At 39.0% G+C, this 23,349-nt stretch overlaps 2 protein-coding genes and 1 gene segment (V, D, J or C); all 3 read right to left on the reverse strand.

The window, feature by feature from the left end:
- Positions 1-23,349, reverse strand: part of LOC308682903 (Ig kappa chain V region 4135-like) — a 1,009,768-nt gene that overhangs the window by 84,823 nt on the left and 901,596 nt on the right.
- LOC308682914 (protein kinase C and casein kinase substrate in neurons protein 3) lies at positions 7-12,398 on the reverse strand. Its single transcript, XM_081352898.1, has 10 exons — positions 12,240-12,398; positions 8,911-8,979; positions 7,669-7,825; positions 6,122-6,357; positions 5,242-5,397; positions 4,981-5,156; positions 4,177-4,297; positions 3,930-4,003; positions 1,358-1,437; positions 7-1,286 (listed from the first exon to the last, which is right to left on the reverse strand). The coding sequence occupies exons 2-10, from the start codon at positions 8,965-8,967 to the stop codon at positions 1,159-1,161; spliced, it is 1,185 nt and encodes a 394-aa protein (XP_081209024.1). The 5' UTR covers positions 8,968-8,979; positions 12,240-12,398; the 3' UTR covers positions 7-1,158.
- The window catches only part of LOC308682399 (SH3 and multiple ankyrin repeat domains protein 1), a gene marked incomplete at its 5' end in the record, with an annotated part of 58,186 nt that continues 48,918 nt past the window's right edge, over positions 14,082-23,349 (reverse strand). Inside the window, 4 exons of the mRNA XM_081352109.1 lie at positions 14,082-14,280; positions 15,199-16,299; positions 16,822-19,532; positions 21,067-21,314. Of these exons, the coding sequence (XP_081208235.1) occupies positions 14,199-14,280; positions 15,199-16,299; positions 16,822-19,532; positions 21,067-21,314 (4,142 nt within the window). The 3' untranslated portion in view covers positions 14,082-14,198. The remainder of the gene's footprint in view (positions 14,281-15,198; positions 16,300-16,821; positions 19,533-21,066; positions 21,315-23,349) is intronic.

Below are 23,349 nucleotides of genomic sequence, written 5' to 3' on the forward strand. Positions count from 1 at the left end.
GTTCCATTGATGAAACAGAATTAATATTTTATTATCATTTTGGTCTGTAGAAACACTGGTTGTAGTTGTAGGTTGTTTTCCGATGGACACACTTATTAACTTAATTCTTTCCATTCATACGGTGGAAGTATTTAGAGACATAAAAATATCTGAATGTCACTGTTACTAAGTAGCACTGCAAACTGAGTAGCAGTTAATTTACAGAAATAAAACGCAAATACATTTGACAAGAAGAAGAAGAAAAAAAAGAAAAAAATCACAGAAAGAATTTAAGATGGTTTTAACCCTTAAACACATACCTTGTGATTTCATTCACTACCCTCCTCATTCATTTTTTTTTCAAGTTAGACATCAACCTTCTTAGTATTCCTCAATCCATTATAAACAATATAACAAGAAAAAAAAAATCATAAAATGATGCCTGTTTTCCCATTCATTTTTTGTAAAAAAAAAAAAATTATATATGGTTGCTACCGACCCGAGGTGTGTAACAATCCAAGTATATATTTTTTGCACAACAATAATTGAATCTTTGATGACTGAATAAGTGCAATTCAACATTATTACCATTATTGTTTTCAGGCAGAAAACAAAAGAATAGGAAGAATAATCAGAAAAACTTGAAATGGCTCAGCGACTCAAGTACTGACGCAAACAAATATTACTGTCACTGTCACTTGATGGTGGATCTAGTAAAGAAGCTGTCAGCGATCAAAATATTGGTTTTGAAGATGAAAACGACGGTTTTGAGAATATGGCTGGGCTGGTGAATATGAGCCAGATGCTGAATGTACTGAGAAACGAGCTCTGATGAGGACAGTGATGATGGTATAAAACGTCTGCTCAAACTGAACCCTTCCAAGCTCCAAAAGATAACAAAATATGCTTATTTCATCCTTCTGTAACTGTTACTCTAATATCAGAGACAGAGATCCATCTGTGTTAGATACAGATCCGGGTCGCTAAAGACCCGAATATGTAATGATTGGCAAAACATTCATGCATTTAAGGGTTAAATGACAAAACAATAGAAATAGTGTTGAAAAAGTCTAAAAGAAAATGCAATCTAATGCAATGACATTCAGACATTTACATACTTTTTGATGGTCACCGTATAAATGTTTTCCATAACTGTAAATATGCATGGTTGTGCCTCATCTATGATTCCTGATGTCCTTTCACAGGTAACACGTAATTGGCTGGGTAAAACCCTTGGACTCCGCCCTCCTTCACCCCCCAGCACCAGCCCTGATCATCCTCTTCCTCAGTCTTGAGGAACTCTTCACCTGTGAGACAGAGTGACAGCAGTCAGCACCTCAGTGAGATTCAGTTTAACTTCACAAGGGTCGAAGATCACCTGCTCTGAAGGACAGTTCATCTTCTTCCTCTCCGGTGTAGTTGTACAGCGCTCGCACCCGCACTCCTCCGATCATGACCCTGCGGGAGAAGATGACAGAGAAATCTGAGCGCTTTCAATTTCACCTCAACTCCTGAGGCGTCCAAACCGTATGGAAGCTACAGTGCTATTTTACTATTATGCTAATATATTATATACAGTGTAATAGATGGAAATGTTATATGCAATTCAAATGCATGAATCTACTATGTGCCTCGAAACATAACACTAAAAGAAACCTCGCCAGCACCGATTAATTCCTCCCCAAAAACGTTTATTCAACCCACTAAACAACTTGCAGCCATTAACATTGAATATACCTTAAAGCACACCGAACACCATCATTAAAAAGGTGACATTCACAAATGTGAATCTGCCCAGGACTGGCTGCCCTCCAAACACAGTGTCCGCATAAGAGAGAAACTGTTTTAAGGGAGAGACTCATGCCTAAAAGAGTTACAGTCCTCATGGCAGAATAAAACAGTTCACAAAGATAAAAACATCTCAACTGGAGTTCAGCCAAAAGCACACTGGAGGAAGATGACAAAAACAACTTTTAGGTCTTCATGCTTAAGTGCTAAAGATTGTCAGTAAGATTGTTCATCACAATGAACACACACAGCGTCCCTACAGTGAAACATGGAAGTGGCAGCATGTTTTATAGATGTGCTCTGAGGAAGGGACAACAAAACTCATGAAGGAGCGGAACACACACACACACAATCTTGGAGAAAAAGTCATGTTGCAATACCTGGCTGGCTGCCTATTTTAAGCTTTTTTCGAATATAACCTTTCATGCAATGTGTAATATAGCAGTTTGTGAATGTAAAAGGCCTGCAAAGTTTTAAAGATTTAACAAATCTGCATAATGGTCTTCACTGGTTGCCTGTGAACCACATTTGCTTTGCCCCGCCCTCAAACGCTGAAGCTGTCGCTGAGACGTTTGTTCGTGTTGTTCATAAGACGCTGTTTTCTGCAATGCAAATACACTTTAGAGAGACTGAAGAACCTATAAAACAGCATTATAGGGGCACTGATAATGACCAATGATCTGATACAAAATACAGAAATTAAACTATACATTTACATTTAGAGATATACTATAGAGATTTGAAACCAAAGATAGTGTGCCAACCAAGATAATGTTACCTTAAAGAGCTATTCCTACCTGATTTAACCCATAAAAATGAGTTTTGTTGGTATAAAAGTATGTATTCAGGTCGATTGAGTGATCGCCAATCATATTTTTGACTGGGGAAAAAAACATGTTAATTTAGATCTTAACCATTTTTAAATTCTATCTATAACATTCCATTCAATGCTTCATTATTTTTGAACATCAAAATCAAAGAATGGAAGTAAAAGAATGGAATGTTCACACTGTTTACAGCATGCACTACATGCTATTTTTAAGTATGCATTGTGCAACAATAAGCATTTTAAAAAGTAGTATGCAACATTGTTGTCACATGACCTCATGTTTAATTCAGTGACTGCCAGACAGGTATCATGCAAGAAACATAAATCTGCATTTTTAATGCATTTTGTGTAAAAAACATTTCTTCACTCTTTTGACGGCCGATCAGATGATCAGATGAAATCAGCTCCAGTTCATTCATCACAGTGGAAATGAAGGTCAAGCTGAGCGCATTATAATATTGCACACAGCATTCTGGCAAATGACACACTTCACCTTTATGACTGCAGTTCACAATCATTCCTCATCCAACCGAATCACTTCAGCCAAGAAGGATTTGAACCGCTGACAGACGGAAACCCAAAAAGACTCGCTGCTCAATACTTACACATTTCATTTCATAATCTGATTCATTTTCTAATTAACTTGAATTAATTAATATTACCTTTGACATTATAATAGAGCACGTTGACTGCAACAATTCTCAGTTAAGGCAAGACACTACAGGTGAATAGGGTCAAAATGTAGACTAATAAACATCACCATAATTTCCCTAGTTGATTAATTACAGTACATCAAGACTATTGTAATTTATTACAAGTTTTCTGAAATATGTTTAAATACTGAAATGAGGCATTATTTAATTAAATATGCCCTAATTTGCATACATTTCCAGAACATAAATGTGAACACTGATAAAGCCAGGTTGCTTCATTTTGTTAACATATTAGAGCTAAAGTTATTTTTTTTACAGAGGGGATCTCTTTTGATCATAATTCAGAAAATATTGTCAACATAAAATTCACCATGTTTTAGGGATAAAATGTATTAAATCAGGCAAATAATACATGAACAAACCCCTCTGTAAAACCCGTCAGAATATAGATAGGGAAGTTTAGTGGATGAAAGTGATACTGAAGTGGAGATTAATAATAATAAAAAAAATTGGCTATGCCTTGTAGTGTCTAGCCTTATATACATCATAGTTGAAAATTGAGACAAAAATCTAATGGTGTTAAATATACAATTATAGACACTTTTTTTTTTGTGTGTGTGTGTGTGTGTGTGTGTGTGTGTGTGTGTGTGTGTGTGTGTGTGTGTGTGTGGTGAGCTTACGCTTTCTCCTCAGGTCCTCTGTGTGCTTTTGGTTTCTTTCCTGGTTTTTGTTTTTTAATTGGAGGATTCCAGTCCTGCACCAAAAACAAGCATAGACGAGATAACAGGACAAAAACACAGAAAGAAAGAAAGAAGAATCAAATGGGTCCTGTAGTCATTTTAAAACTTGTTTTGTGAGAAGTCAAGTCATGAAACACTAAATTACAACAGTTTTTGACACAATCTGGATGCATATGATGACACACACCTCTATTTTGGGCCAGTCGGTTGGCATGCCCGGCCCATGGTTGTTCTTCCACCAGCGGAGATCATCAGGTTCACTGATGGACATGAGTGTGTGATGTAGTTCACCGTACACTGCTTTTATACTGAAACACGCAATACACAAATAAAAACCCTCCGGCTTTTTGACAGGACAATGAACATCACTGCAGCTAATAGGCTTTATGTAGAACGTCACATGAACAAACAGGAAAACAGGTCTCATCGCATCTGCTCGTCTGAGAAAGAGTTAATAACGGTATAAACTTTCTATGAATACGCACATATATATATATATATATATATATATATATATATTAGTATGTATACTTTTTATGTATGTATATAATGGAAGCCTCTTTAAAAAAAAAATATATATATATATATATACAGTGAGGAAAATAAGTATTTGAACACCCTGCTATTTTGCAAGTTCTCCCATTTGGAAATCATGGAGGGGTCGTTAATTGCTGTGACGTAATTAATTTGGATTCTTTTATCTTTTGGCTAGTAGAACTTCTGAATGGCCTGTAACTTTAGTAGCCAAATTGGCCGGTGAGTGAAAAAGTTAATTTCAAACCCTTTGTACACATATAATCTTTTGTTAAATATCAATTTCAATTAAATCTGTTCTGATATCAACACTAACACATATTTGTTTTTGTTCCCTTCTTAATGAACGGATCGCTTTAATGTATTTACTACAAAAAAAACAACAAAAAAAACGATCACAATTGTTTTATGGCAGCTAATGTAATGTTGTAATCAAATGCGTGTTGCCATTTTAAACCTCTCATTGTTGGTGATGTCGAGGTGTCTGTGAATGGACAGGAAGGCCTGTTTCAGGAAGCTGATCCTCTTCCTCTCCTCCTCCTGTGATTGGTCGAACACAGACTCCATTTCCTCCATGTATCGTGGTGCAAAGCCAGTGACGTCCTCTAGGACCTTCTCATAACGATCACGTGCCTGCAAAAACACGTAAATAATTCATGAATATATTATATATAATAACTATAATATGTATGTGTAGAAAGCCTCATTGCTCATTGACCTTGCTGCGCTCCTGTGTGGCTTTCTCTCTCGTCTGCTGAATCTTGGACAGTTTGCTCTCACTCAGGTTGGCGTTGTGTTTGGCTTGATTCTCTTTTTCCTGAGCGATCTGCTCCCTCTGACATGACTTATGATACGCCGCACGGGCCTTTTCCAGCTAATGGATACACAAAAACGTATTATTAGCATCACGTAGTGCTTTTCATGTCATATTCAGCTCTAACTTATGCTATTAAATGCACTGGGAATACAACTATCTCATCTTTTCTCTCTAACTGGGACGTTTCCAATGTCAAGTAATATTTTTTTCCTCACTAAAAGCTGAATGCTGTATGAAAGAAAATAAATGCAGATAATAATAGGGTACAAATTTAAACTAATAGTTATCATTACAAATTCCCTATAGTTGATTAATCACAGTACATTAAGACAATTGTTTTGAAATACTGTACAAGTTTCCTGCAATGTTATTTAAATATGCTGTGAGGCATTATCTAATTAAATTTGCACAATTCTGGAAAATTTCTGGTTTCCTTTTCCTTGGCATGTTAGAGTTAAAGGTTTTTACAGAAGGGATTTTGGATATCTATTTTTATTATTCCATAAACCCCCAAAAATACAGTCAACAGACAGAAAAAAATATTTTTAGGAATAAACTGTATAAAATGTGTATTTCGGATGTTTTCTTTCCACTAGTTAATGAAGCAAAAAATAGCCTGAAATCTCCAAATTAAGCCTGTTTTTTCCTGTACTATCTTGCTTTAATATACTGAAATACTGAGTGGGATTTTAAAACAAATGGTTCAGTTAACGCCTATTAATTTGAAATAGTTGGAGACCTCCAGCGATTACATCATCGTCAGTATACGTCTTACTATCACCTTCTTTAATCTCTTCACCCAGGGCTTCTGAGCACGTGAGAAAGCCGTTCCAAGGTCATGTGACTCCCTGAAGCCGCAGAACATTTTCCGCGGAAACATGTCTTTCTTCCACGAGCGAATGCGCTCTCCGTCTTCTGAAACCAGAGACTGGGAGATTGACGTGTGAAGGGCAGACAGACGCTCGGTGGACGAGAAAAAGCACTGCCACGCTCGCAAGAGGGACCCGTACAGCGGCCCTGAGAGAGAGAGAGAGAGAGAGAGAGAGAGAGAGAGAGAGAGAGAGAGAGAGAGAGAGAGAGAGAGAGAGAGAGAGAGAGAGAGAGAGACATCAGCTTTTATCCATTTACGTCACACTAAGCAAAACTGCAACTGAACTTGACAGCCAGCAGATTTTTGTTTTTATGTAAACTGTGCTATTTTAATATCACTGAGATACTGTTAGCTTTTGTTAATATTTTGAATTAGCTTTTATTTATATATTTCTCTGTTTTAATATTTTTTAAATGCATTTTTTTATGAATTATTATTTCAGTTTTAGTTATTTTAGAATTAAGTTAAAATTTGTTTTATTTCAACTAACGAACATTTTTTTTTCATGGTTTTGGTTAAAGGGGCAGTTGATTATGATTTCACTTTTCTAACTGTAGTTAGTGTGTAATGTTGCTGTTTGAGCATAAACAACATCTGCAAAGTTATGAAGCTCAGAGTTCAAAGTAACGGAAGATATTTGCTTTTAAAGAAATTGCTTTTTAAGGACTACAACAAACGGCTGGTAGAGACTACACCACATTCCTCCCGGGCTAGTGACATCACTAACCCTAAAATTTACATAAACACCGCCCCAGGAAACGCGATTTATAGATTATCATGACAGAATATGCTAACTCCACATAAGCTACCTAAATTCATTAACTAACCATTCAGAAATGTCCTGTTGCATTCTACATGTCTCTCCATCATTGTCTGACTCCGGTTTCAACATAAAAGGCTAAAAGTTTTAGAAATTTTCAGTGCATGTGTGTGTGAGGTAAAAGGACACGAGCTGTTGTAGCTCCGCCCCCTGGTCCGGGAGCAGCAGCTCATTTGCATTTAAAGGAACAGACACAAAAACGTTTTTGCCCACCCTCAAAAAGTAACAATTTTAACATGCTATATAAAAATATCTGTGGGGTATTTTGAGCTAAAACTTCACATGGGGACATCAAAGACTTAATTTACATCTTGTGAAAAGGGCATTATACCATCCCTTTAACTATAATAACCCTGGTATGTAAAAGAGCAACAAAATAAGGGTGGGTTGATGATAACAGAATCTTCAGATTAAAGCAAATGAAACTACTGTACAATAACTGACAAAGACATCAAATACAAAAACTCAAAAATGAGCAAAGATTCAATAATACCTATGCCAGTTTTAGTGAGTGTGACGCTTCTGAAAATAGTGGACCAATTTCGGACCAATGAGATCTGACTGTGGGCGGAGCTACTCTGAGTTTTAAACTGATCACTTATTGACAGTTTATGACAGGTCAGACTGAAGCACTCACGAGTGTCAGTGATTGATTTCCACTTGCTGCTCCACTCAGTCAGCTGACGGGCGTACTGTCGCTCCACATGAGCCCGGTCCTTCATACATGCTATGATGTCATTACACGCTTGGTACGACTCTGATGTCCTCCGCACTGTCCGCACGTAATTTCCTGGCTTGAGACAAGAACAGAAGGAAATGGATGGCGTATTTTTGTAGGCCAAAACCCAGAAACAAGTTAGCATTTTAGCACTTAAAGTCAATGGGGGTTTTGAATGTTTATTTGTTTTTTGTTAAATACCCGAAATAAGGTCTGTGGTGAACACAAGATATTTTCACATTTTATTCTGTGACATAAAATGCATCAGTAAAACAAAAAAGTGCCTACAGAGACTACAGAGGTTGTTGGACATTAAATGTCATCAAAACTGAACAGGAAAACTCATGGTCAGGTAATATGTTTTTATTAATGATCTAACTATAATAACTCTAGTATGGAAAAGAGCAAGGTTTACAAAATAATGGTGGATGGATGATGATGACAGCATCTCCAGATTAAAGCAAATGATCGTGATTGGACTAACCAAATTTAGATATGTTAATGAGTGATTTTTTGCCATGTTACCAAAAACAATGTGCAAATTATATGACAAAGATAATAATATATAATTTCCCAAATGGGGGATTGGGAACATAATGTGTGCAAAGTTAGCACATCTGCATAATATACAAGAGGACAATATATTAGCAATAGGCTTTTTTTAGAAAGGAAAATGTAAAAGATAAAAAAATATGATTTAGAGAGAATACATTGAATTAATACTCAATAATTAAAATGGGGGGAACAATTTTCAGATATTTGTGTGCCACACTTTTTAAAATAAAGGTTCCAAATGTGGGTTTTCACAGTGATGCCATAGAAGAATCATTTTTGTTTCCCCAAAGAACATTTCAGTAATCAGTTCGTATAATATAAGGTTTTTTTTTTTTTTTGTATGACCTTTTTCCACTATTAAGAACCTTTTCTGCATTAGAAAGGTTCCGTTGATGTTACAGGTTCTTTATGGAATCATAGATGCCAATTTGAATCTATGTGAATTGAGTCTCTCATGAAAAGCGTTATTTTGTGTGGCACATGCTATGTAGTGCAACCCAAATCAGTCACTTTTGATCTATGGTGCTGCCGTAGAAGGAAGCTACCTATGTAGGGAGTAAACAGCAAGGCAGCTCACTATAGGTGTTGGGTCAGCTTTTTCCTTACCATCCAGAAGCTGATTTTGTTGAGGTCCTCAGGTGGGCCTGCGGGAGGGTCCGCCATGGTCGCAGCTGGCTGCAAAAGACAGTCTGATTACATGCATGTGTGTAAGTGAGGACGAATCTGCATGCTTCATGTTATGGAGTATAAAACCAATACACCAAGAGAAGTCCAAGTTGTCCAGTTTCCTCAAGGCTGTTGTTACCCCTGCACTACCAGAACCTGCCTTGGCACATCAGGTGACATGTATTCAGGGGCATCAGGGTATGTTTACTCATTTGTTTCCACAATCCTCCTAGAGGCTTCATGGCAAACAGACGGCCGCTCACTGCAGCATCACAGAAGCTTTTGAACCTTCTGCACATTTGCATTCCCCGGGCCTGTTGTTTCATCGGATGTAAACATCTTCTTGTTTTGACATATTGCAGAATGAGTTACATGCAGCAGTTTAGAAGTGTTAGAGATTTGTTCAGAACACAATGAGCAATGGTAATGATGCTTGACTTGCAAAGACAGATGCTCTTGAAAAAGAAAAAAACGTCACCTGTGTACAACCAGGTTGTTCCTTTTGCCTTTTACAATATAACAACAGCCAACATTTTAGTCATGTTGATGAGTAACTTTAATCTAATATATGTCTATATTTATGAACTGAATGTAATGTTTTCGAAAAATGAAATTGCATGTCATTTGCTAATGAATGAAAATGTATTAAAGTTTAAATTTATCTTTTCATAATTATTTCTATTCGCTTTGACGTGGTTAAAGTGCACTGTCGACTGAAAAATGTATGGTACATTAAAATAATGTAATTTCTATTGAAACTTCTATGTCATGTATTTAAATATATTGACAGTTAAACATTTGTAATGAAGAAGTTTCAATTTAAATTAATTTAAAATGTATTAATTGAAAAAAAAAGTAACATCAGAGAACACACTAGTTAACATTTGAATCAACTACTTTATGTGTGCTTTAGTATGCATGTTAGTCACGTCAAAATGTGTACTTTAAAGCACGGCGAAAGATCATTAAAGTGCACTCCCTTTAAATGGCCTTTTATTTCATTAATATCATATTATCTGCAAGTACAGCTTTTTAAAAATATACTTTCAGATTTGATGTACACTACAAGTGCATATTAAATATAATTAAGAGAACTTTTTCACAAGGTAACAAAGTCTAAAATTACATCCGCTGTGGTTTGGGGTCAAAAACACACGGTCACAAGATGCAAAATAGCAAATGACGAGAGCAACAAGTCCTGCGACCCGCTTGATATAAAAAAGAGTCTGTAGAGCAGTGATTCTCAATCTGTTGTCTACAAATCACGGCAACTTGATTGGATGATGATTAAAATAAAAAAAGATCTGAATAGTCTTGCAAAAATGATGCACTGGTAAAAGTAAGGCAATTTCAAATGATAAGTGTATGAGAGCCACTGCTATAGAACACTAAACTATTGACATGTAATATGACTTGTGCCTAAATGCATGGGTGAAACTTTACAATAAGGTTTCATTTGTTAAAATTAAACATGAACTAATAATGAACAATACGTCAACAGTAATTAATCATCTTTTAACATCTAATAATACATTTTTTAAATTAAAAGTTGTATCTGTTAACATTACTTAATGCACTGTGAACTACAACTGGTCCATTTTATTCAATTAAATAGAAATTCAATTGAATTTCTATAGAATTTAATCAATTTGTATTTTTATGGCATTAATAAAGATGAATAAATGCTGTAAAAAATGCACTGAGTGTTGTTGTTAGTTAATGTGAGGTACAAATGAGACCTTACTGTAAATTGGTAACACTATGCATGTATTTGCAAAGTCTATCTGATAAAAATAGGTCGTGGGTGAGTTTCTGGACGTTATCCAGAGCATGCAACTGTCCATGTGAATCACTCTGGGGACTCGCTGCATGCGAGACTGCAACTGGATATAGTCAGTTGTGATGGTAAACATCTCTGAAATGCGCGGTGAATTTAATACGATTAAAACTGACAGAAATCTTTATACTAAAGATAAGGCTCACAAAATCACACAAACTAGCCAAATTAAAGAACGGCAAAATAATTAATGGACATAACTGCATCGGTATGTATTAATACATGCATTTATAAGCATACTATAAAGGCGTGTCTGTCTGTGTGTGTGTTGCTACTGGAATCTGGGATCAGAAATAGAGTTCTCCCCCACCCAGGATTCCATGCACCAGCCGAGCGAACTCCAAATAAACAAGAGCTGGTGGGTCATCTTACACATGCTTCACAACACACACAAACACACACACACACACACACACACACACACACACACACACACACACACACACACACACACACACACACACACACACACACACACACACACACACACACACACACACACACACACACACACACACACACACACACACTGTGCAAAATACAACAGTCACAAAGTGGAGTGATTTTTGCCCCCCTGGAGGCTATTTATGACAGAATATGTTCTAACACAATGCCCATTGTGTCAAATAAATTAAATAAACTAATTAAAATAATCACTGTGGAGTCTAAACCCATAGCTAGAACCCAGAATAAAATTGTCAAATATATCCATTAGAGTCACATAATAAAATGCCCACAAATTTAAAACATCATCAGAGGGATTTCCCTTAAGTCCAGGTTCATTTCTGACCGTCATGAATCGTGATGGTCATTTATATTCTCATGTTTCTGCATGAGAAACATACATGAGATCACAATCATATCTCTAATGTGAAAGAATGGCATAGGGAAAAACATGTATACAAAAATACAGCATCATATCAAAATTAAATCACATCTTTAAATAAACTCATAAAGCCCCAAAATCTAGCATTTTTGTTATTGCACGTAACAATCAATTGTTAGTAAAGTACAAAAACATAATGGAAGCATTTCAACAGCACTGATCTATTGATCAAGCTCTGTGTGAGCTAAATATACACATTAACACACAAAAGTTTTTTTTTCACATGCAACACTTTCAGATAAATCAGCGTGTGTGTGCAACTCTTTACACTGTATGGGTAGTTGACGTGACACACATCTAAAACTATTTTTTATGATTATCATGCATGCATATTTTATGAGCTCATATTATGAACTAATTGTACCAACTTAAAAAAGAGGTGCAAAACTATTTTTTAAAGACCAGTTGCAGCACCTAAAATAAAAATTTTCATGTCAATCTAATCTTAAAATCTTGATGTTAAAAAACACCAACAAGAACATGTTATTTGTCAACTACCCAATAAACTTAAGTTAAACTGAATAGAAAAAAAACAAGGCTTTTTACCTCCAGTCCTTGGCTTGTTCTGTCCTCCTTCAGGATCCTTCACTTCTCTCCCATGTCTGTCTGTCTGATGTTCACTCCAGTGTCTGTGCAGTCAGTCAGCTGTTGCCAAAGTGCATATGTACATGCAAGTGTGTGTTCTCCTCCTCTCTCTCTCACACACACACACACACACACACACACACACACACACACACACACACACACACACACACACACACACACACACACACACACACATATTCTCTCATCTCAGTGTAAATGAGTTGTCAGGTGTGAAATTTAAGTGTGTTGTAGAATGTGAGAGTTATTTCAGCTCTCTGCCAACCACAGCTCAGAGCGAAAAACTGCCAACATGTGAAGCAATTAGTGTGTATCGGTGTGGTTCATAAGTTCAGAAGCAAACAATACAGCCTGAACAGAATATGCAATTTCTATATCAAAGCATTTAAAGTTATAAAGTGCTTAACTTAGTATAGTAACACTGGCTGAGTGAATGTTGATGATTGTTTATTATCAGAGTTCATCACCTCAGCAACAGGAACGGTGAAGAACCCGCAGTGATCTCTACTGCATCATACACAGTCAATCGTGGCCTGTGGGAATTTAAGAAATAGTTCATCCTAAAATAAGAAAAATGACATTATTTACTCACCTTAATGATTGTTTCTTCCATGGAACAATGTTCAAGCATTAAATTAATAAAGCACACAGTGAAAATAGGCTGTTAAGCTGCAAAAATGGCTAAAAAAATAGGGGGGGGGGGCACTTACTGTATGTTTTGCGTATGATTGTTTCTCAAGAACAGATGAGAATAAATTCAACGAGAATAATTTATTCAAACCTCTTAAGTAGAGCTTATGTATCATCATATTCATCAATTATTGTACAGAACAATAGAAATATCTGATATTTATATATATACTTTAATTCTGCATTCATTTCCATACACACACGCACACATATATTCATATATATTTCCTTTGTTTCTAATTCCTTAAATATATTTTCAAATGAAATGGAGTTATGCTTTACTCCTATAAAACAACCACCACCGCCATCACAAAACACACACATACACACACAGTCCGTGTTTGTGTGTATGTGTGTGTGTGTAGGTTAAAAAGAGCGCACTTAAGCAATATAAACGATGGGTTCTTTCATTGTGTTCTGATCTTTGGAAGACTGATTCTGCTTATGGTATTAAAATGCTTACATACTTAATCCTTATATGGTTATTATTGGCATTACGATGACTGTTTTTAGTGCTTAAAGTCAACACGAAATAGTTGTAACCCATTTTTCTTTCATAATCCAACATATTTTCTGATTTAAAAAAGGACATTCAATGATAAAAATGTAAGGCAAGGCTTGATTTTATCTATCGCAAATTGATTGGATGGTGAAAAGTCACTCAACATGACTGATGGTTAAAAATAAGAGAGCTTGATAACATCAGCCAAAAAGGAATTATATTTGTTTTCTTTGGAGTAATGTGCACTGGAAATGTGTATTAAAAAAGTAAACGGGGTCGATTCTGATTTCATGTTGACCTTAATCATCATATTATCAGATGAATCAAAGCCTGTACGTCATGATGCTAAAATATGCACAGTAGCCTCTTTTTTATCAATATAATGATATAATATTACTAAAATTCATTACACTTTTTGATATAGTCATCCCAAAAAACAATGAAAGAAGTACATTCTTTGTGTGTCTCTGATTGGCTGAAGAAGTTTGCCCATCTGGCTTCAGCTGAGATGACAAACATTTGCTCAGAACGACGGAGACGATGACTTTAGCTTTCACTCGGCAAGAGTGTTTCATAGCACTTCTCCTTTGCAATCATCCCCATCTCTGTCCTTCAGTGGAAGTATTTCCCTTTCATCCCAAGTGCTTTTTGTCTAACCACATTCGTTCTTTCTTTCTATCCTCAAACTAGTTCTCTCTAATTCTCCTCTAGCTCTGAGTCGTATCATCTCTCATGCGTTCGTTCTGCCCTTCAGAAGAAACAGTGGAGACAGAGAAAGCAGAGGAGAGCCTAGAAAACATGGAAGGGGGAAAGGAGGAAAAGAAAGGAGGCAGAGCATGAGGTATAAGAAACAAAAGTGCTTGACCATCTAGAGACTAAGATGAAGAATTTGGCATTCAAAAAGCAATTAGTTACATTAGTGTGCAGTATGTAATTATAGGGCATGTGTCAGTTGTGCAATCTTAAATAAATGCCATGTTTAACAAAAGGAATGAGATGTAATTCAATAGATTGGTGTGTTCTTAAATGGAAAATGAAAAATCATAACTCAATGCATTTATAATATACACTACCAGTCAAAGGTTTAGACACACTTGACTGATTTTATGTTTCTTTCAACCTGATTTTAGGTTGACTTTTGATCTAAAGGCTTCTCTCTATGTTTAAATAAAAAATAAACTAGAAACTACACGTTTGCACGTGCATGAAAACAAAAACGTGAAAACTTATTTAGTCACTACATTATATAAATATTTCCATTTGTATTATTTCATAGTTTTCATACTTTACTATAATGCTAAAATTAGAAAAATGTACATAAAGAATGAGATGATGTACAAACCTTTGACTGGTAGTGCAAAATAAAACGTATACATGAAAGTCACAGTCTCAAGAAATGGGTTTTGTGATCAAATTAAGTCTTCCTTAACTAATCTTCATCTTAAGCATACAAAAACATTGAGGGCAGACTATTTATTTGTCGAGTAAAGCTGCAGGCAGAAATATCCATGCAGAGCTAATTTTTAATGAAATGGTGGACCATTTTTAGAAAAACAAATGTAAAGGCTTTTTTCCAGTTTAAAAAATGATAACTTCCCCTTCACTTCTTCTGTCTAGTTTGCTTTCTAATGTTCTTTTGCTTGTTCATCAGATCCTCGTCTGAATCTACCCTTCATTTCCCCTCCTTTTCTCATCTTCCTATCTCACCTGTCCGTAAGTCTCTTAAGCGCACGCTCAATGTTCATGCGATGTCCGACCCGACTCACACCCAGATCCAGGAAGTCCTCTTTTGTCAGAGATGGCAGGTGGGAGCCATCAATCTCGTTGTCGAGAAAACGTTCCCGGTGCTCTGCCAGATTCAGGTAAGTCAGCCAATCAGCAACATCATATTTGCTCCAGTAGGGGAGGGGCTTAGACACAAATGGCTGATTGGGTGGAGGAGGCGTTAAGGGCGGGTAGCCCATACAAGATGGGGAGGAGCCTCCAGACAGGTAGTTGGTAGGGGAGAGTGACCTAGAGACAAGAGCAGGGTTAGGAGGAGCCACGGCAGATGGGAGCGAGAAGAGAGGAGAAGTTTGGGGGAAAAACTGGTCTGAATATTGATGGGCGACTCCCAATGGGGGTGTTAAAGGGGGTTGGATTTCAAACAGAGAGCTGTAAAGAGGCGCAGATGGAAAGAGAGGGAGCGAGGATGGACGCGGAGGTCCAGGCTGCGGGTGGTCCGAACAGGAGATGAGGGGACTGGGCGCTCGACGGCGCTGAGTGTATGAATGAGATTCAGAACGCCGCAGCTCTGGCCCGGAGAACTGAAACTCGGAAACTTTTCCACGATACTTAGAGCGAAGTTTCGGAGACAAGGGATAGGGGGAATAGGATGGAGAGAGCGGTGTATAAGAGACAGAGGAAGGTGAGAGGGGCGCATGAGAGAGAGATATTGGAGAAATAGGAGGATGAGGTATCGATGGAGGAGAGAGGGGTGCATGAGCCAGGGAAAGAGGAGAGAGTGGGGTATGGGGCAGTGACGGAGGGGACAAAATACCGTGAGGAAAAGAAATAGGAGAATTAGATGGTGTCCAGTCTTTGAGAGGGGATGGAGCTGGGGTTAGAGGTAATGGGATCGGGATCGGGATTAAGGCTGGGGTTAGAGCTTTTACAGGAAGAGGAGACGAAGGTACAGGGTTCAGAGCAACAGCGGGGCAGTTAGATGTTAAAGAGTTAGGGGGCAGGTTTGGAGAGAAGGGGCGTTGGAGAGACTGAACGGAAGCAGGGATGAGAGGTGCACAGCCAGAGGAGGGATCACCTGGAAACCTGAGAAAGAGAAAATAAAGGTATGTAAACCAGAAAAAAGATCATCAATAAGATGCATGCCAGTGAAAAAGTTCACCACAACAATGCTAAGGTGTTGTGTGTGGTTGCCAAAGAGAACTGAGAGGTTTTAACTTATTGGGTTGGTATGATTTGAGGTATCATTCACGTCCATAGCCAGAGGCGTAAAGTCCAGGTTCAGAGAGTAAAAGTCCTCCTCAGTATTTTGTTCCAATCACCTGGATTTGCTAATTAGCACAGTTTTTCAGCCAGGAGATAGAATTAATTAGTGAAATCAGAGTATATGGCAGGACTTTTACTTTCTGAACCCTGGACTTCACACCTCTGTGTGTTCAAATGATTTATTTGAAAAACTGGTTGCATGCGTTAGTTTATCCAGACTGTATTTGTCTATAATTGTGACTTCATTATCAATGCAAAAATTCAGGCAATTTCAAATGCTGTACTGTATGATTAGTAAGAATGTGTGTCTATGTGTGTGATTGTTTTCACAAGATGTCTCACCTATGATTTGGCGGTGGTCCCTGACCCTGCCAGCCACCAAGCTGTTGTAGTTTACTGCTGAGTTCATTTATGATGCTGGCCTTAACATTGGAGAGAGGAGAGTTCAGACGTCGATCCATAAACGCTGGAATCTTCACTTCAGCATCACCTACTCTTCCCTGTTCTTGCTCCTCCTCTTCCCTTGACCTGTACATGTTGGGAGCAGTGCTAGCCTGCCGCTGTAGCGGTGGTCCGGTTCGCCCATTCTGTGTGTGTGCGTGGTATTTTAACATATTTTGAGTGTGTGGTTTAGCTAGTGGCTGGTTTGGAGGTTTGGATTTATGAATGTGCGGTTTTTGTGTTTTTTGAGTGAATTTATCGGTGTGAGAAAGAGACAAATCCAGGGACAGTCTTTGGTCTCCTTTGAAACCATCCCCTACTATCCCGCTCTCCATACTTTCTCGCCTTCCTTCCCTCTCCTTCTCTTGGCCTCCTTCTCGATCCATTCTTTCTGCAAAGTTTTCCATGTGGTGATCACTGATGCTGTGACTCTCCAGTTCCTCAATTCCAGAATCAACCACAGGCTCCGACCAATCACGCCCCTTAAGTGCCGGAGGAAGTCGATCACTTGCTATAACTGATGTACTTTCCAAAGGCATAGTTGTGGTGACGGTCATTACAGCAGCAGGTGCAGCCATGGTGGAATACGACAGAGACACATTAGTGTGACCTTGGTGTTGATAGAAAAGTGGTAGAGGTCGATGCAATGACATAGGGTCAGAAGAGGAGGTGGTGGCTGGGGCGGAAGGGGAACTCGAAGGAGGGAAAATCTGAGGAGAAGGAAGAGATGGGGAGAGAGCTGACTGAGTCAGATTGGCCACCTCACTGTCATAAGATGTAAGACTAGAAGTGGCAGAGTCTCCCGCTTGTGGCGAGGATAAAGGCTGGGGTTGGCCAGTGTTTGGGTGCTGGGAATAGCTAGAGGGTTGAGACTGAGGAGGGTTTGCAGGAGGTATTTTAGGACACAGCTGTGGAGTGAGGATTAGAGAAGACGGTGGGAAAAGATATGGATGTACCACAGCAGAAGGATGGATGGGTGTCTGCTGTGAGTCAGCATGCATGTTGTCTGGTAGGGACATGGCATCTTGCGGGGGATTGGAAAGCATTTGCAGGGACTGTTGGTCATTGAGTGACTGAGATCCTGACAGCTCCTTCTGTTGTTGTTGTTGATTATATTCTGTTGTTCCATGGGTGTCTATTTCTATTCCATTTGCAAACTGTATAGGGGGAGGTAGGGGCTCTGCAAACACAAACTCATCATCCACATCCACAGATGGAGCAGGAGGTGGAAGCATCATCACATCGCCACCCTCTCCAACCCTTAGATTTCCCCCTATCTTTACATCCTTCTCTCCCTCCTTTTCCATCCCACTCTCTCCCATCTTCGGTCCTCCCCTGTCATCCTGGGAATTACTGGTGGGACTTTTGTCAGCTGTGCCGAGTTCACTCTCCTTATCTATGTAGGAAGGCCTGCGGGGAGGAGGCTTGGGCGGTATCCTCTTGTGCCCTTCTCTCTCTCTTTCCCGCAGGTAAGTGTGGTACTGATTGGCTCTGTTGTCCCTGTCCTGAGGGTGAGACTGGTACTGACTGGCTTGATTATCTGTAAACCGCACCTTTGGTGTCCCTCTTTCCTCTCTATCCATAAGGTTCTGTTCATTCCATTCCAAGCTCCCCGTCCCACCTCCAGTCAATCGCAGCATTCGAGGAGACTGGGGGCGACTCTGTGGGCCTGGCCCACCTGTTGTTGGAGAGGCACCAGTAAGGTAGACTGAGGTGTGTGATTGGTATATGTAGAATGGAGGAACGGGCTTTTGGTTTGTAGGGGAGACTGCAGAAGGAAAAACTCCAGTGCTGGACATCTGGCGACCGAAGTGCCGTTCCTCTCTACGTGTACGGTGGTCGTCTTTCAGCGCTCGCTCACGTGCTGCCAGCGCGAGTCCAAGCGGGCTTGTTGGGTCTAGAACTTTCCCCGTCAATGGGTGGATGAAGGTAGTGGCTTGATGAGGCGTAGCTGATGCGTACTGCGGCAACCCAAACGCAGGCGGCATGCTTAAGGCATCACCAGAGATCAATCCCTCATCAATAGATTTAGAAGAGCGCAAACGAGAGGTGGTGTTGGCCTCCAGTGGAGTTTGAGCAGATTCCTTCTCATCTAAAATATCCTCCTCAGAGGAGTAGTAAAATGAGGCGCTTTTCCGACGGGAATCACGGAAGCGTTCACGTTCCCGCTGTGCTGTGCTCCTGCCCAGTGTTTCCAGTTTACCTGGGATATTAGGTGGTGGAGGTGGAGTGGGTGTAGGAGCCATGACTGGGTTTTGAGGCTTTTCCTCTTCCTGCTCTTCATTCATCTCAGGAGACAGTTCTGTATCCTCACTGCTTGCACGGCTACTGTGCCCAGAGCTGCTGGTGGATGGCGCTTTAACAATAATCGTAGGGATTGAAATGGAACTTTTCTGCAATTTTTCTCGGGCTGTTGTCTCCTCCACCTTGCGCTGCTTCACCAACAGCCCCTTCCCACCTTGCCGACTTGCAATCTTAGCCACCGCTTGCGCTTGGTTACGCTGTGTGGTGGACTGTTTAGCGCCCACGTCAGAGGGAGGTGTGGCGTTGCTATAGCCACGTCTCATACCACCCATTCTTGCTCCTCCCATCTTGCTGGTATCAGTTTCAGCCTGTAAAACACAATATTTCTAAGATTTAATACTCTTTTTTGTGGAAATATTTGTAAAGGAAAAGACAAGAAAGAACAAAGTCTATGACCGATAGGGCTTGCATAGACTAGTCGAGTAGTCGATAGATCGACTACTTCAACCACTAGTCGACGCTGTCGGAAACAATCGACTACTCGAGCGTCCATTAACCATAAATGAATTAAAAATGGCGAACGTCACCAACAGACAACACACGTCAGATGTGTGGAAGTATTTCATCAAGCATGACAAAAATATAGTAATTGGCCAACTCTGCAAGAGGCCGTTCACATATTGGGCCCTATCTTGCACCCAGCGCAATTGACTTTGTACACCGACGCATGGATCATTCCTATTTTGCACCCGCGCAAAGCGCGTTTTTTCCTCCACAGAAGCACGTCGCTAAACTTGGGAATGAACTTGCGCTCATTGGGCGGTTCAGCGCAAAAAAGGAGGCGTGTTACGGCGCAAACGTTCCTTCATGCTATTTTGCAGGTTTAGAAAACAATTGCGCTACTAACCAGGAAAAAATAGTTTAAAGTCAGTGGCGCGTTCCGCATGTTATTCATATGCTATTTTAAGGGCGCATGCTTGGCCATAATCAATGTAGCGTGTGCACAACGCGCATACACTTTCATTCTCTCATCTACACAGAAGCAGCAGTTTTCATTTTTGCAAATCATACATTATTACGATAGATAGATAGATAGATAGAGAGATAGATAGATAGATAGATAGATAGACAATTTATTATAAAAGCATACATCTAGCTTACACATTTACCCAAATTATCATACGCCTTTTTAACTGAAGTTAATTTGGGTGGGTTTCTCCATCCCCAACGTCCCTGACGAGAGCGTCGGTCTCCTCGGCTGTGAACCGCTCCTGGCGCGCGCCTGGCAAATCCGCCGTTATAATAGGAATCCGCTTTAGAACAAACGCGTCTGCTCTTAAAGGGAATGTGAGATGACGCTCTGATTGGTTTATTTCACGTTACGCCCAAACCACACCTATGAATAATGAAGCTGCTTCAGACCAACCCATTTTAGTTTTGCGCCTGGCGCAAGAGTTATTAATCCCGCCGGGAAACTAGCAACAGCGCCAAGACCCACCCACAAAGTTACTTGCGCTTTGACACTTGCGTTTCAGATCGTTAAAATAGGGCCCATATAAAGACGCGATATGTGAACGGCCCCGTCTGAAAATGAAAGGCAAGAACGGCTATTTATTTGGCTTTAGACTGATACATGAAAATTTTAAAATGAAATCTCATAATTATAATGTTTTGAGAGTTTACTTATGTAATTGTTGCATTAGGCTATGAATTAATAATGTTTATTGATAAGATCTAGCTATTTCATGTCTTTTCATTTACAGTAGCATGAACCACGAGTAGTCGAGTAATTCGAGTATTGTTTTGATAAGAAATCGACTAGCAGAAATCAGTAGTCGTGCAACCCCTAATGACCGATGGCACACTTCTTGGGACCTTTGACCTATGGTATCAAGCTCTTACCCTGCGGTTGGGCGGGACCCTGTGCTGTGTCTGGGTGTGAGGCGGGTGGTGTGATGGAGGCAGAGGAGGGACAGCATAAAAATGTGTTGGTGCTGCTCTCCTATCTGTGTGGCCACCGGCAGACAAGGGCGGCTCAGGCGCTGAGGTGTCGGGTGGAGGGGGAATGTCCTCTGGTCCAGGCACAGAAAGACTACGGGACAACTTCATAGTAGGAGGATGGAGATGTCCCCTCTCCTCTTCTGTAACTCCTTTGGAGAGAAGACATGCAGAACAAAGTTAAATAAAGTTTGTGCAATTCACCAACGACAGGTCACGGCTACAGAGGGTAACTTGTGGGGTTCCACAAGGATCAGTCCTTGGACCAAAGCTATTTTTATTATATATCAGTGACATTTGTAAGGTGTCTACTCAATTAAATTGTGTCTTTTTTGAAGATGATACAACTCTATTTTGCTCTGATCAAAATTTGAGACAGCTTATGTATACAGTGGAAGCAGAAATGAAAACATTTTAAAAAATGGTTTGATGTTAATAAATTGTCATTAAATATAAATAAAACTAAATTTATTTTATTTAGTAATAAAATAAATAAATAAATACAAATGTCCAGTTCAGAACTGAAATTAATGAACTAGAAATGGTAAGTGAAACTAAATTCTTATTGAATTCACCTAATTCTTAGGTGTCATTATTGACCACAATCTCAGTTGGAAATCCCACATAACCTACATAAAGTCAAAAATTTAAAAAACTCTTGCTATCCTTTCCAAAATAAAAACACATTCTTGATTCAAAGGCCCTAAACATACTGTAATAATGGCCCAGTCTCTAATAATGACATATTGCGTAGAGATCTGGGGAAATACATACAAAACAACAATAAAACCAATTGTTGTACTGCAAAAATGCACAATAAGAATTATAAATAAAACAGATTATTATCACCTAACAAACAAGCTATTCATAAACTCTAACCCATTAAAATTTAATGACTTAGTAGAATTTAAAATAGCCAAAATAATGTTTAAAATAATAAATAATACATTTTCCGACTGTGTCCAAAACCTGTTTCAGATGAAATCTACTCCTTATGAGCTCAGAGGAACACTCATGTTCAGTAAACCACAGATCAGAACCAATGTCAAACAGAGATGTCTGTCTGTTCAGGGGGATAAACTGTGGAATAGTTCTGATAATGAACTGAAAACATGTAAATCCATAGGTAGCTTTAAGAAATTATATAAAAAAATATATATATATTACATTATACAAAGCTGAATGAATTTAGCTTCTTCTTATTTTAGTCATTCTTTATGTATGCAAGATGGCTTTGGTGTTTGGTGTTGTGTGTAAAATAAAATAAATGTAAAAAGGATCGGCGCAATTAGCATAAGCTTCAGCCGACACCTTTTCGGTCAAGCAACTTTTACACCGTAATTTCATTTTGGTTTCTATGTTTGCTTGTACATTTTTTTTCTTTTCTTTCTTTCTTTTGAAGTTGCTAAATAAACTTAAACCGAAATAAACTAAAACTAACTAACTAACTAGCATCCGTAATTGTAATTGCGATTACAAATTCAACTAGATGTACCGCATCGCGGTACAAAATATGACCGCCGCTCAGGCCTGCACTGGCTTTCCACAAAAATAAATGAAGTGGAGTAATTTGGCTGTATTGCGTGTTTATGTATATACCTAAAAAAAGTAGTAGTATGTGCATGTCTGTCTGTGTGTGTGTGTGTGTGTGTGTGTGTGTGTATGTATGTGTGTGTGTATGTGTGTGTCTGTGTGTGTGTGTGTGTGTGTGTGTGTGTGTGTGTGTGTGTGTCTGTGCGTGTATGTATGTGTGCGTACATGTGTGCGCGTGTGTGTTTGTGTGTGTGTGTCTGTGCATGTGGATTTGTATGTGTGTGTATGGGTGTGTGTCTGTGCGTGGATGTCAGTGTGTGTGCATGCTTGCGTTTGTTTGTATTCCTGCATGTATGTGTGTGACAGTATCATCCTAAACCAGCAACCCTTCGCTCAACAGCACCATCTACAGGCCGATGAGTGTACAGTCACTAAATGTGCACATAAATGAATTTATTTTATACCCCCCCCATGGATGAAATTCTACGAAACTTAGCAGAGGATACCCCCAGAGGATGTCAAGTTAATCATACACATGAAATATGGTGCAGTTCTGAACATCTCCACTGAAGATAGGGGCGATTAAAGCAGAATAATATTGCATTTTCATTTTTTATGGGAGGGGCGCAAATCACAAATGAGTGATTATGGCCT

Source organism: Scardinius erythrophthalmus (genome assembly GCF_964197995.2).
Source record: "Scardinius erythrophthalmus genome assembly, chromosome: 22".
Taxonomy (NCBI): domain Eukaryota; kingdom Metazoa; phylum Chordata; class Actinopteri; order Cypriniformes; family Leuciscidae; genus Scardinius; species Scardinius erythrophthalmus.

What these genes read in the sequence shown, in the direction of transcription:
- LOC308682914 (XM_081352898.1), bottom strand. Translation starts at nt 8,967, where the DNA reads ATGGCGGACCCTCCCGCAGGCCCACCTGAGGACCTCAACAAAATCAGC. An exon ending in GAAATCAATCACTGACACTC is followed by an intron (nt 6,358 to 7,668) that starts GTGAGTGCTTCA and finishes TCTCTCTCTCAG; the next exon opens with GGCCGCTGTACGGGTCCCTC. An exon ending in GACATCACCAACAATGAGAG is followed by an intron (nt 4,298 to 4,980) that starts GTTTAAAATGGC and finishes TGCGTGTTTCAG; the next exon opens with TATAAAAGCAGTGTACGGTG.